Source organism: Hylobates moloch, unplaced genomic scaffold (assembly GCF_009828535.3).
Source record: "Hylobates moloch isolate HMO894 unplaced genomic scaffold, HMol_V3 SCAFFOLD_1, whole genome shotgun sequence".
Lineage (NCBI taxonomy): Eukaryota > Metazoa > Chordata > Mammalia > Primates > Hylobatidae > Hylobates > Hylobates moloch.
The window spans coordinates 120,808,213-120,823,825 of record NW_026652276.1 but is presented as its reverse complement, the minus strand read 5'-3'; the positions used below and the strand labels follow the sequence as shown (position 1 = coordinate 120,823,825).

At 38.8% G+C, this 15,613-nt stretch overlaps 1 protein-coding gene across 1 annotated transcript in view; it reads left to right on the top strand.

Moving 5' to 3' along the window:
• The window catches only part of ABCA13 (ATP binding cassette subfamily A member 13), a 509,835-nt gene that overhangs the window by 370,043 nt on the left and 124,179 nt on the right, over positions 1–15,613 (top strand). Inside the window, exons 52-55 of the mRNA XM_032758123.2 lie at positions 1,770–1,926; positions 5,083–5,336; positions 9,312–9,504; positions 13,282–13,391. Coding sequence (XP_032614014.1) covers positions 1,770–1,926; positions 5,083–5,336; positions 9,312–9,504; positions 13,282–13,391 — 714 coding nt within the window. The remainder of the gene's footprint in view (positions 1–1,769; positions 1,927–5,082; positions 5,337–9,311; positions 9,505–13,281; positions 13,392–15,613) is intronic.

The following is a 15,613-nucleotide window of genomic DNA, read 5'->3' as shown; positions in this document are numbered from 1 at the left end:
CTATATGATTTTATATATCATATATATCTTATGAACTATGAGAATGTATCTTTTAACCCAGGAAAGCATTCCAGTATCATGGATGTCATATGAAAGGGGGTGCATACTAGACTAAGAGTTAACTTGAGGGCCTGGCATCTCATATATCATTTCGAAGTCATATTTTTCAGAACTTGTTAACATATTAGGAAAACCTAGACATTTCGCAGGCACTGAAATGTTTCAGGTTAAGCCAATTATTCACCATAAGAAAACAGTGATACATTTACCTTGAGTGAGCAGAGAACTTGTTGGAGCTCCGGATATATGAGAATCTTTTGGGAAAGTTGTGATTCAAAATCAGTGACTTCTCTGCTGATATTAGGAACCATCATTCAAAGTGTACTTCCATTGTTGGGTGCAGTGGTATTATTTCAGGAAGGAGATGAGGGAAGTTGCCATGAGTGAAACCTGGCTCTAGAATTGAGGAGACAGAATGAAGAAAATGAGATGTTTTCCTTTTAGGGACATTTGGGTGGTATCTTAGATCCTGATGTCATCTGACACATGTGGGGACTGCTTCTAGGGTTCAATGTTTAGCAATGCTTCTTACTCCCCAGCTTTGGGGCCGCATGGAAATGAATCCCATGTTCAGCTTCACCTACTTATCACCTGCAAAGCTCAATCAAGTGTCTGAACTCTGCAAATCCCCATTGTTCTGCCTGTAAGATGACAGTTCCAGTGCTGTCTCCTGGGTTGCTGGAGACTAAAGGAAGATTAGGGCACACTGAGGAGTTACAGATGGTACCCCTGTGCAGTGGATGCTGGAAGGAGGCTTTCAGTTTTTATTTTTAGGCCTTATTTTTTTTACATAGCTCTGCAGCTTTTTATATTCTTGATATCTTTTGATTCTCAATATAACGAGTAAGTATTATTCCTGCCTTCCTGATGAGAAGCAAAGCAAAGAAGCTCCTTTTGGAGAACAGAAGTTGGAGAAAGCCGACTTTCTCTAGGCCACAGAGCCAACGAGTTCAGGCCCACGTACAACCCATGTGTTGTGACCCCATCCAGTGTTCTTTCTATTGCATTGCAGAGTCCTCTGAAGCCCCAGGAAGTGTGTTGTCTTTGAAAAATACTGTGGAATGTATTATGTAAAGTTCATTTCTGTTCACCAAGTGAGGAAAAATTGCTGGGCCAATAAAATTGCATCTATAATTCAGTCTTATGGCTGTCCCCTTATCTGCATTTTTGCTTTCAGAGAATTCAGTTACCCACAGTCAACTGTGGTCTCAAGATATTAAATGGAAAATTCCAGAAATAAACAATTCATCAGTTTTAAAGGGCACAATGTTCTGAGTAGCATGATGAAATCTTGTACTGTCTTGCTCTATCCCATCAGGGACGTGAATTTCTCCTTTGTCCTGCATATCCTCACTTTGGACCTGGGAGTCAGTGAGTTACCAAATTGACTGTCGCAGCATGGCAGTGCTTGTGTTCAAGGGACCTTTGTTTTACTAGATGGCCCCAAAGTGCTAGAGTAGGCACGCTGGCATATTGCTGTAATTGTTGTATTTTATACTTGTCATTGTTCTTAATCTCTCACTGTGCCTAATTTATAAATCAAACCTTATCATAGGTTGTATGTATGGGGAAAAACATAGTGTATATAGGATTCAGTAATATCTGCATTTTCAGGGATTCACCCCAAGGTCTTAGAATGTATCTGCCATAGATAAAATGACTGTAAATGTTACAGTAAAACAAACATTACTTTTCACTTTACTTTTCAGATATGCAACTCTTCCATGGATGTACCTGATGTCCAGAATCTTTTCCAGTTCGGACGTGGCTTTCATTTCCTATGTCTCACTAAACTTCATCTTTGGCCTTTGTACCATGCTCATAACCATCATGCCACGGTTGCTAGCCATCATCTCCAAAGCTAAGGTCAGTAGCTTTGTAGCATCACCTCTACACTTCTGCACCTCTAGTGCAAAGACAGTGTTAACTCATGCCTCTTTTGTTGCTTTTCCAACTGGAATTCAATGGAAATGCATTAGTATCCACTGTCTTTAAACTCCAGAAAGATAAATGGATTCTAATCAACAAAAAACACATTGCCATTATAAAAGCCATGCCTAGGCTTAGCAACAATTGATGAAAAAATGTGCCGTTTCGGCCACTCCATTCTTGCGGGTAGAACCATGAAGATGTTCACTGCCATATCCCTAGCATTTTCATCAGAAACTATTTGTTGATGAATTACTGATGAATGGTGGGAGAGTGAGTCGTTGAAACATGCCCTCTCAATGTTCACCATCGTTGGGGTCAGACACTACAAGATAGAATGGGCCACACAACACAGCTGACCATGCTCTCAGGATGCAGCATGTCTGAATGATGATCTGTGGGGATTCTACCCTCTTCTCTGGGATTTCTGGAACAAATTTAATTTTGCTGTTTTCCAAGTGTGGCAGCCAAGGGCTTTCCTGAGCATGAGGCCCGTGCTCAGGAAGAACTTCTCCTTGTGAGGTCAACGCCAATCTCCAATAAGGCCGTTCCGATTAGCAAGTCATTTCTTAAGTGTCGTCTCCAGCAGGTGTCTAGGTCAAGGTGAACCCATTCATTCTGCCACATTCCTTTCACTCCTGTCTCCTCCCTTAGTGAGGCCTGCCTGGGTCTTTGCCTCTGCTTTAATACATCTTTCGGCCCCTCAGCATCCCTGGTGCTACCTGGAGATACGGACTTCAGATTTTGCACTTTTCTCTGCCCCCTTATTGCAATCCTTTTCATTCTGTTTTCATTTCTCAGCTCTGACCACACTATTCTCTCCTGATTCCCTGCTGCTTATATGGAGTCTGATTCCTCAGTAGTTCCCAAATGTTTGGCCAGCTCAGGGGCTGAGAAAATGACCTGGAAAAGGTACTGAGCTCCTAGTTTTGAAGCATGTGCTGCAGTTCTCATTTCAAATCAAACAGGGACTGATGCCTATTTAATTGAGACGAGTCTACTTCCTCATGGCTGGACTTTCAGAGACTTAGTAGATTTGCCAATGATAGCTAACATTAATTTTTATTACTGTGTTTCATATTTGGATAGAAGCAGTAAACTCTGTAAACATCTATTATGCATTCAGTGATGGTAATCTATTTTGGTGATTTTTACAGATTTATTATTGACACTGATTTATATTAATATGTCTACACTTTAAAGAGAAAACTTGCAGAACCATTAATTGGCTTTAGCTTGAGGAGAAAATTGAAATCAGTAGAGATAGGGTACAATTTCCCTCCTCCCTCATCGGATCTCTAGCATGACATGAACTATCAGGATGTCAATCATGAACCATCGTGAAACTGAAAAGAGACTCACAGTAGATAATTGTATTAGTGAGGAACTTGAAAGCAGAGAGCTGCCCTGGGGAGTGGAGTCACAGAAGTGAGATTTACCTCCAAAAGAAAAAGGAAGAAGAATTGTCCATATCCAAAGAGGAAGCTGACCAGGAACCTTTCCACTCATGAGGTTCTACCAGTGTGGCAAGTGGAAAGGCATTGTTACCTTTAATTATAAACAGCATTGCTTACTTGTTAAAAAAAAAATCAACAGGCAATGAGGTGTTTGCCAAAAAATGGATCTAAATCAATTGGTAACAAGTAATTAAAAGCAGCTTATTGCTTTTGTTTGGGTCTTTCTTTTCCTTTGCTCTTTATTTTGATATTATTTGCTTAGGAAGCAACATTATTCAAATGTTTATTTCAAATAATTTCAAATTTCCATTCGTAGGTTATGGAGCTTTGTAGCATTAATTCTTATAGAATTAATGAAAGAAACCAAGAAAGGTGACTAGATTCTCAGATTAGTCTTTTTTTAAAAAAATAAAAATATTTTAAGTTCTAGGGTACATGTGCAGGGTGTGTAGGTTTGTTCCATAGATAAATGTGTGCCATGGTGGTTTGCTGCACTTCTCAACCCATCACCTAGGTATTAAGCCCAGCATGCATTAGCTATTTTTTGTAATGCTCTCCCTCCCCCACCCCATCCCCCAACAGGCCCCAGTGTGTGTTGTTCCTGTCCTTGTGTTCATGCGTTCTCATTGTTCAGCTCCCACTTATAAGTGGGAATATGCAGTGTTTGGTTTTCTGTTCCTGCATTAGTTTTCTGAGGATAATGGCTTCTTGCTCCATCCATGTCCCTGCAAAGGACATGATCTCCTTCCTTTTTTATGGCTGCATTGTAATCTGTGGTGTTTCCATCTATCCAGTCTATCATTGATGGACATTTGGGTTGATTCCATGTCTTTGCTCTTGTGAATAGTGCTGCAGTGAACATATGCGTCCATGTATCTTTGGAATAGAATGATTTATATTCCTTTGGGTTTATACCCAGTAATGAAATTGCTGGGTCAAATCATATTTCTGGTTCTAGATCTTTGAGGAATTGCCACACTATCTTCCACAGTGGTGAACGATAAGTCTGAATATCTAGTGTAACCATTATTAACTACTGTGTTTACAAACTATAGTGTTAATGTAATCATTTTCATTGTTACCAAATCACAGTTTATATGATGACACATTTTGAGTTCAAACACAAGATCTGGAACATCTGTCTTTCCCACTGGTGAGGCTTCCTGTTGGAGGGAGGGGGATGTGGGGGAGCAAAAACTCATGTTTTCTAACTTATTTCTTTGTATAATTATCATTTTCACATAATCCTAAATCGAACACTTATGGATTGTTATTCTGTGAGTTTGTGCAGCTGCATCCACCTTATATGTATGGATTATTTGTTAACTCAGTGTTCATATATTGCTAACACCTTTGTTCATACTTGTGTAGAGATCATTGTGATTTCCTTAAAATTAGATGTAAAAATCATCACTGTTCTCAAGCAAGGAAAACCTTGAAAGGCAAATACCAGTAGATCTAATATCTCTAAACAAAATATCTTTGTTTTGATGGCTGTCTGAGAAGATCAGTGAGTAGTTGGGATAGGGAAGACCTGGAACACAGAGCTAACCAAGGAGAAAAAGAAGTTATTGGTATATGTTATGAAAAGGGGAATAGCTTTTAATTGGATTTTTTTCTTTTTTTCACTGTACAGAATTTACAGAATGTCTATGATGTCCTCAAGTGGGTCTTTACTATTTTTCCTCAATTCTGCCTTGGTCAAGGACTGATAGAACTCTGCTATAATCAGATCAAATATGACCTGACCCACAACTTCGGCATTGATTCCTATGTGAGTCCCTTTGAGATGAACTTTCTGGGCTGGATCTTTGTGCAACTGGCCACGCAGGGCACAGTACTTCTCCTCTTGAGGGTTCTGCTACACTGGGACCTTCTGCGATGGCCAAGGTGGGTTCCAAAGGGCTCATCCTCGAGCTGCACTTACTCCTGCAAAAAGAGAGGAAGAGAAAAATTCATCCTGGAGGTTGTAAAGTAAAAATTGTATCTGATCAGCATTATACATAGTTCTAATGCATTAAGATTTTATTATTTTTTAAACATTGATTGGTGTGAGTCACCCACACCAGGAAGGAAATTTTCAAAAGATAAGGTGACAAACTGTGAGATAATCTTTCCAATTGTTTGTCTCAGCATATTTTCTTTTTTTAAATTTTTTTTATTATACTTTAAGTTCTAGGGTACATGTGCACAACGTGCAGGTTTGTTACATATGTATACATGTGCCGTGTTGGTGTGCTGCACCCATTAACTCGTCATTTACATTAGATATATCTCCGAATGCTATCCCTCCCCCATCCCCACTCCCCCCACACCACAACAGGCCGCGGTGTGTGATGTTCCCCTTCCTGTGTCCAAGTGTTCTCATTGTTCAGTTCCCACCTATGAGTGAGGACATATTTTCACTTTGAAATTGCTGAATTTCTCTGTTACTTTGAAGCAGCTAAGGTAAATTTGGTTAATACCATAACATTATTTTTACGACTAAATGCCAAGAACTCTGGGAGCAGGAAGATAGGAAAATTCAGTACAGATGTCTATGTGTCCTTTGCTGGATCTTGTCGCTTATGCTGCTGTACTCTGATCTTTGTCAGGTGAAGTTGAAAGTCAGTAGCACAGGGCATGTGTAGACATGTAGATATATAATGTGGCTTATACACATGCATGCATGCACATGCACACACATGCATTCCTACTACTATAAACAGGATTTAATGTGGCCTTGAAAGGATATCTGAAATATTGTCAGATACAACATTTGAACTACATAAGGAAGCAATGTGCTTTACTATGTAGGGTCCACAATGCTATGGCTTCTCCTCCATACCCAAGTGACCTAAATTTATTGGCCTGCTCTTTCCAAGGGCTATGTATTTCCCTCTGACCTCTACTCGAGGGAGGGATCCTTTTTGGAGAAATTACCAATTAAGACCATGTCACTAGAAAATCTATTAAGGATTATAAAGACACGTGATTAATAATTTATGGTGATCCTTTCATAGAATTATTTTTCCTTTCAGCCATTTCCTGACATATTTTGTTACATAACCCCTTTTAATGAAGTAAAGTAGACACCGTTTTGAGTATAAATCCCAATGTGCTTTTGAATTGGCCACACCACCCTGGAGTCTGCAGATTTCCAATAGCTGACTGAACCTGGAGTAAAATGCAGAGTGCCTTTTAAACATAATTTGTTCTCTGATGTCCCTTACTAGTTTAGTCTATTTTAAAAAACCGTAATGTAGGATCCCCCTTGGCAGATTTCAGAGTACTCCATTTTCCTATAATATCAAAAGATTTTTCTTTAAAGAGAAAAATCTGTATTACCTTTACTTTCTAGAGTTGTAAGTATAAGTTGAATTGTATTTTAGAATAATGTCCTTGTTATCCACAGTAAAGAGTCAATTTTTTTCTCTATATGAAGGTTACAGAGCATAGAAATTTAAGTGAATTTAGATACTAGTTGCCTACTACCATTTTATGGATAACTGTCATAATGACTGCATGACCCAGTCAATCAGCTTTTAAAACCCAGATTTAACTAAGCCACTAATCATTGTTTGAAAGGTAAAGCCCAAGGTTCTTAGCAAGGCCCCCCCTCAAGTGTGGTGCCTTCTGCTCAGTGAAGGTGTCTGTGATCCCCCTCCCATCTCCACAGGGATGTTTATTGCCCTGCCTCTGGGGCTGGGCTGATGCCTTCTCAGTGTTTCTGTTATGCCCTCTTTCTCTATTAGGGCACATCTATGTTGGTTTACAGTATCGATATGCTACTCATAATTGAATCTTGGAAGAAAATAGGGAGACCATGCCCTGTGCAACTGGGAATGGATAGCTCCTGCCTTCCCAGCCTGAGCAGGGCCCCTGTCACCTGCACCCACTGCTGGACATGAGTGCTGAGATCCCACTTCCTTGCTGTCCTTCCCTAACCTGCGCTGACTCCTGTCCAGCTGTCCCACTGTCCTGCTGCTGGCCTTGGGTTGTTTGCCATGAATTCAGGTTTCCATTAGGACCTGAGCCCTAGTTCCTGCCTATTTTGTCTCCTGCCTAGAGTTGCACTTTTGTTCTCTGTACCCTAGGTGCTGGCTGGGTTGGAACAGCCACACTGTTCAGATATGAGATATGCTGCATATCTGGAAAGTTCTGCTATACCTAGATCCCATCTGAATCCTTCCTATTTAATGTAGGGATCATTTGTTAGTCATTTTCAGTTAGAGGATAACTAAGTGGCACATTTCTGGGCATAGTTGGATTCCTGTATTAGGACCCTGGATTGTTGTGAGTGGGTGGACCAGAAGTAACCTCAGTCAATTGTCTCCACCAACCAGAATGACTTGAGGAGATTTAAATGAATGTGCACACCTGGGCTGCTCCCTAGAACTCTGCAATGAGAAGCTCTGGGTATGAGACCCAGGAGCTGTTCATAAAGCTTCCCAGGTAATCCTCCTGAGGAGAGAATGAGCAAGCTGATGTGGGTTATTGTGAATACTGCTCTGCCAGGCAGGAGGGAATACAGGTGGCACAACTTCCTGTTGGAGTGGGGAGACTTCTGAAAGTCCAGGACAGGGTGAAAGGTCAATAAACACACCTTCATCTGGGAGAGGGAAATAACACTCAAGCAGAAAAGTGTAAAATTCAATGAATTTTCACGAATTGAACACATTGATGTAACCCCCTCTCACTAATAAACTGAATACTACCAACACTTCAGATGGCCTCTCATAAACTTCTCCATCAATAGCTGCACCCTAGGTAACTGCAATCCTTATTTTTATTTTTATTGACTCATTTTTCATGCCTTTGAATGTTATATAAATGAGGTCATATAAGATAGAATTCTGAGTATCTAGCTATATTTTTCTCATCGTCTATGTTCTGTGTAGAATAAATTATATATTGTCAAATGATGATTTCAGGTGTGGACAAATAATAAAGAAAAGTTGCCAGGGATACTGGGAGCTTGCCATGGATATTGGATTTTATTTTTAATACCTTTTTTTATTTTGAAATAGTTTAATAATCAGAAGAAGTTGTAAAATTATTATCGAACATTGCTATGTACCTTACACCCAGCATCTCCCAGTGATAATATAATAATATATTACATGGCAATTTACACTGTCAAAGCCAGGTAATTGATGTTGGTTATGATACTAACTCAGTCATTATCATTAAAATATAATCATTAAATATATTTTAAATGATTAAATATAATAATTAAAATGTTGGCATATTATAGTTTACAGGGGAAATTGAAATTTATTGGAAAGTCAAATGTGTCAGATTGCAAATTAGAAAGAAGATTAAAAAGTGAGCAGCTCAGATTTAGAGAAAATAAGAGTTGAAAATTAAGTTTGCATTCCTCTGATAGATACTTACTGAATACTTTTTGCAAAGTATTGTGCAAAGTGCTGGTTATATAATCCTTTTATGTGATTCAATATATACTATAAACTTATAATGTTTGAGTACTTTTATATACAACCTATATTATTAAATGACTTGTTTAGTAAAAAGCACTTAATAAGTAAATGCCTTATAATAATTTTGTGATAAGTTATTTTAACATTTAGTACGAAAGTCTGGCATGACTTTATTCATAAAATTAAAAACTAGCTCTAGTTTAGTGCCAATCCATTTCAGTATCTTTTAGGAACATGTATATTTCATTTATGTCAGACAATAAAAAAATGGATTCTTGCCTGATAATCAGGATGGCAGAACTGGGGTGCTCTGGACAAAGCTGATTTCGCAGAAGTCCGAAGGCGGTATCTTCCATTTTTTACAAATCTCTGACCTTTTTGCCTCTTCTAGACTATTCCGGTATCATTTGCCAGGTGTGAGTTCACTCTGATTTCATCCTCCCAGGGGTCATTCTACTCTCCAAGGCACAGTCAAATCTTCTAAGGATACAGATGTTGAAAAAGAGGAAAAGAGGGTGTTTGAAGGAAGGACCAATGGAGACATTCTTGTGTTATACAACCTTAGTAAACATTATCGACGCTTTTTCCAGAATATTATTGCTGTGCAAGATATTAGTTTGGGCATACCAAAAGGAGAGGTAATGAAGCTTCTATTTTTAATCTTCTTCTGTTGTGAACCTGTACAACTCTAGTTGCTGATCTGCTTGTGTTATTCTCAGAATATTTGAAATCAGAGCCAAAAATAGCCTTCAGATTTTAGAAATTCCTACAAAATCAGTAGGAGCAGAACCAAATAGAGGGTCTGTTGACTATTTCATAGTAAAAACTTGGCTGATTGATAGGATTTATTTTGTTTTATAATTTTAAAAATTTCATGTCATTGCATAATTTTAATTATGACTTGGGCTATGGGATAGCTTTTTGTTGAGCAAATATTTTTTTGAATCTAATTAAGGAACCACTTTTATCTCTTACTGGGACATCAGTACTCTAAGTGTCCAATTAAGCCAATCTGGCAAAATGCTACTCAGAAAAGGTAAAGAACACTCATCCACCATAGCAATAGCTCAGGCAGTTTTTTCCACAGGTAAGACATTAATTCTAGTTATAATGTTTAATCAGAACTGACAGAAGCCATATAAATTGTTCCTGATTTGTGCTTAATGTGTAAAGGGAAATCAGTTCTGGAAGTGATTGGCTTCAATTAACTGTTAAAAATAAAAGAGCACCTTGCATTCATATTGTTCCCAGCTCCTGAGAAATTCAAAATAGGTTATATTGTTATCTGATTGGTATCTACGTTCTACTTGTGATCTGACAGTAGGTGTCTCAGATGTGTGTATTCTGAGGTAAAGAGAAGCTGAGAGATCAATCTGAAGTAATGCAGGCATATTATTACTCTCTGAACTATGATTTCTGGCAGATTAGGACAAAATGTTAAGAAAGTATTTTTTTTTTTAGTAGTTGTTAGCTTCTGCTCTAAGACTGGCTATGCGATCTTACCCATCTTATTGAACTATTTTTTGTATCTTTGCTTCAAAAATCATGATTATTATAGTTTTGCCGGTACCTCTCCATAGTAGTTTGAGTCAAAGGAGCGTGGGGGGGCCAAGGTTCACTGAAAATCAACTGACAAAAGGCAGATTAACAGGAAAAAGGCATATGAATTTATTCGATTATAGTTTTACGTGATACGAGAGCCTTCAGAATGAAGACCCAAAGATACAGGGAAACTGTCTATTTTTATGCTTAGGTTCAACCAAGTACGGACAGCCATGTAGAAATATGGTTGGACAGAAAGAGTATGACCCAATTAATGCTATTAGACTGAGAGGGAAGCCCAGCAAGGCCTCTCTGTCTAGATGCGCTTTTTTTTTGAGTTATTATCTATATGTTTATGATGTTTTATTTTTATTTTTAAAAATTTTATTTTAAGTTCTGGGATACATTTGCAGAATGTGCGGGTTTGTTACATAGTTGTAAACGTGTGCTGTGGTGGTTTGCCGCACCTCTGAACCCATCACCTAGGTATTAAACCCCACATGCATTAGCTATTTATCCTGATGCTCTCCCTCCCACCATCCCCCTGACAGGCCCCTGTGTGTGTTGTTCCCCTCCCTGTGTCCACGTGTTCTCATTGTTCAGCTCCCACTTAGAAGTGAGAATGTGCGGTGTTTGGTTTTCTGTTTCTTCCTTCTGGGTGTGGGGCAGGACCCTCTCTGGAATGCAGGTCTGTCTTATGACCTACAGTCAAACAAGGTAGGACAGATAACTTCTTTAGGGCTAATTTTTGTACTGAAAAATATGTAAAAGGGGAGAAGTTAGGGTAATATTTTTGGTTTTATGGTGACTTTGGGGAAAAGAGGTTCTAGTTTCTATGAACAGCCTCAGGGGAGACAGAGAGGCCAGAGACAGCAGGGCAGGAGAAGGTCAGAGTAAAACTTTTGATTCTGAGGCTGCCTTTGGGGCCTTCACTTTGGGGTATTATTTTCTGAGTCCCAACAGGGCTAAGAGAGAAACTTGTAAAACATTGATAGAATGATGCGTAAGGTATCTTAAATGATCCAAGATGCCCCATTTAAAGTTGGATTTTATTATCTTAAGCTCTTTTAAGTATTACAGTTTAATTACCTAGATGGAGAGTGCTATGCAAAAGTCTGTGGAAAATACAGAAATAACTAAGATACAGTCCTGTGTTGTTTAACAATGGGGACATCATCTGAGAAATGTGTCATTAGGTGATTTCATTATATAATATACTTTCACAAACCTACATGGTATAGCTTATGACACACCTAGGCTATATCGTAAGCCCATTCCTCCTTGGCTACAAATCTACAGCATGTGCTGAATACTGTAAGCAATTGTAACACAATTGCAAGTATTTGTGTATCTAAACATAGACAAGGTACAGTTAAAATATGGTATTGTCATCTTGTAAGATGACCATTGTATATGCAGTTCATCATTGCCTGAACTATCATTGACTATATGTCCTTCTCCATCTAGAAATTAATAATCAGTTAGGAAACAAAATATCATAAGCATATACTATGTTACATGGGAGCATAAGCATTGTCCCAAGGCAGGGACAGTGATATAATAATATAATATTTTTTGGAAGTCACAGCATCATAATAATTGTTATCCTCCCAATTTCATTTTTGTATATATTCAAGTACTTTCTACAAAGAACTGAAAGGTGCATGAGTGGTATTGTCTTCAATGCTGTCAGTCCAGAGAGGGTGGCTGGGCGGGCAGGGAAGGAAAGGTGGGAGGACAGGGTATGTGGGGAGAGCTTTAAAGGTGGTTTATAGCTAAGCCTAAAAGCATTGGTAGAATTTGGAAAGCCTGATGGTGGTGTACCCTGGAACATGGACAGGGTAGGCCTGGAGGGAGACAGACTCATATTGCAGATGGTGGGAGAGATGCAGGGAAAGTGGGGAAAACATGGTAGTTGAAGCAGATGGCAACTCAGGGGAGTTGTGAAATCCAGAGGTCCAAAATAGGGTTAGGTGATGGTTAGGTGGGGCTTGGTGGCAGAAAATCCAGAAGCAGTCACTTTCCAAGATTTGAGAAGCCAGGAAGCCAGTTTGTATCCATAGATCACAGCTCCTAGTCATCAGAAAACAGCCGTCTTGGAAGGAGATTGACAGAACCAGAGAGACACTGTCACCAAGGTGGACTCTCAGGCACAGTATATGCTGAGGCACATGATAGAGACAAAGTGTAAAAAGACAGCAAGGAGGCCATTTTTCATGTTGGCTGTAAGGCGAGATTGGATCAAGAACTGAGTTGACTCTATGCTCAGCGTCAGAATATAGAAAGAGAGGTTCTCTTTTAATTAATATCAAGATTAGCCTAGACTCTGAGTTAGGAGTGAATTTGCAGGAATTTACAGGCTCTTCAATGGAAAAAGAAGGTATATAAGAAAGCTGTGAGCACTACACACACACATACACATACACACACACACACATATGTATATACAGTAGAAGATGAAATCTTTTAAGAAAATACTTTAAAATATACAAAAATGAAATTAGGAGAATAAGAATTATAATGACGTGACTTCCAAAGAATATTATATTATCTCTGCATAATTTGGGGGTAGTTGGCATTTACTTCTTATCCTCTTGAGTTTTCCACACATGAATTTATTGTCTGTAAATTACTGCTGAAATTCTTATACCATTCAAGTGCCATGATGATTTTGAGAGGACTTTGTAATCTATACAGTGTTTTATATAATATTGTCATTTTAAAACTCCATAAATAACACAAACCAACAAAGTCAACTCAAAGTTAGCTAAAAGCAGGTGCTGTTTCTAATATAATTTTGATTTTATTTAACTTGTTCTATTTATTTAGCTTGTTTGATTGAATGTGCTTTACTTAACTTTGTTTCCTCTTAGTGCTTTGGACTTCTGGGGGTGAATGGGGCTGGGAAGAGCACGACTTTCAAAATGCTGAATGGTGAAGTTTCTCCAACTGCAGGACATGCTATCATCAGGACTCCCATGGGGTAAGATACAGATTTCATCATTTTTGCTGCTTAAAGAGATAACAAGCCCAGAGAACCCCCAGCATTCCTTCAGTCCTGTGGAATAAAATTTGAAAACATCATTTTCCTCCAAATTTACCTTCCAATTAGCACTTCTCTGATGTGGGGAAAAGTTTCCAAATATGAATAAACTGAGCTCAGTACTCCCAGCTGGAGTAAAGGGCCTTGGAGGTCTTATCACAGAGCAGCCAAAGGCAGACCTCCCTGGGAGGTATCAGAGTGGATTGGAAGTACCCAGCTCCTCTCTGCAGATGGAACTCAGGGGAGCAGGAAATGGTCAAGGGGTGGTTCTTCTTTATTCTCCTCTGGGTAAAGCTTCAAATGTTCCCGTCAGCCTAAGTGGCCAGATGGTTTCCCTCTTTTTACCACCCAGACTTCCTCTTTCAGGTGGTCATGACTCCTTCAGGGTGGGAGCCGTGAACACATTAAAAACCAAGAAAGCGGTCTGTAGGGTAGTAGGCAAGATGTTTATTCCCCTTGCTTTAACATATGTGAGGTCCTTGGGCGCCCTGCACACTGAGAGGCTGCCTGAGGCCAGATGACCCCTACAGGCTCTGTGGGTAGCATACACTCATACACTCCTGTATGTCACTCTTACCTGGGCCCTTTCACTCCTGTTTCACAGGGCACCTGATTCTTCACCTCCTTCTAAACTGTGTGCTTGGTTGGGAACATTCAGGGCATGGTGCCTTCACACCCCTTTCCGCATCTGTGTGGTAGTGTGTCTTCCCTTTTCCCCTGCTCTGATCAGGACTAATGTTAACGATGTTTTTTTCTACTGCAAGAAGAAATCCCCTGCTCTAAACCTCTCTGTGCTCAATTTGCTCTTTGATTTGTGTGCTATCAGGTTTACCCTAACAGCAAACTGGGCTCAATATCACAAAGTAAAATCTTAGACCTTTAATTTCATAGCCAGTTTCTGGTGATTCTTTCTCCACACACCAGTCCTGTGCTGTGCCTCCTAATATGGATGTCCTCATATCCCATTCTGTTTTCAGTACTGTGCTACAAGGCCCCAGGCATCTATCTTTCTTTTTTCCCACTACAGCAAACTCATTGCAACTTGATGAGTAGTCAAATTCACAGCTGTCTTTACGAATTTCAACCCAGCACCCACCAGCCAACAGGTTGAGAAGTGACCTCCAGCTTTCTGTTCCGTTTCTGATCCACAGAGATATTTATTTTTAAGAGAGGTTATATGTCCTCGACACTAGTTTTGTAGCAATGAATATGGCAAATAAAAATCGATTAAACACTATTTTGTGGATGTAGAGAAAAAACTGTAAAGGATTTCCCACTGGAATTTTAATTGACTTTATGTTGCATTTATAAATTAATTTGGAAAGAACTAACATTTGACAATCTTTTTTTTTATAATCACTTGCTAAAATAAATAGAATTCATTTGTAAAAGTATTTTAATTAATTCTTACATTCTATTAGAAGAGAATGCTCTTATCAGTAATGAAACATTTTTCTATACTTTCTCTACAGTAATGTCTCATTTTTAAATTTTATTTTTTATTTCAATAGGTTTTTGGGGAACAGGTGGTGTTTGGTTACATGAATAAGTTCTTTAGTGGTGATTTCTGAGATTTTGGTGCACCTCACCCAAGCAGTGTACACAGTACCAATGTGTAGTCTTTTATCCCTCACTCCCCTCCCAACCTTTCTCCCCAAGTCCCCAAAAGTTATTGTATCATTCTTAAAATTCATTGTATCATTCTTATGCCTTTGTGTCCTAATAGCTTAACTTACAATTATGAGTGAGAACATAAGAATGCTTGGTTTTTCATTCCTGAGTTACTTCACTTAGAATAATAGTCTCCAGTTCCATCCAGGTTGCTGCAAATGCCATTATTTATTTAGTTCCTTTTTGTGGCTGAATAGTGTTTCATGGTGTATATATATATATATATATATATATATATACATGGTGTATACATATATATTCTTTATCCACTTGTTGATTGATAGGCATTTGGACTGGTTTCATATTTTTGCAATTGCAAATTATGCTGCTATAAACGTGTGTGTAAATATCTTTTTCATATAATGACTTTTTTTCCTCTGGGTAGATACCTAGTAGTGGGATTGCTGGATCAAACGGTAGATCTACTTTTAGTACTTTAAGGAATCTCCACACTGTTTTCTATAGTGGTTGTACTAGTTTACATTCCCACC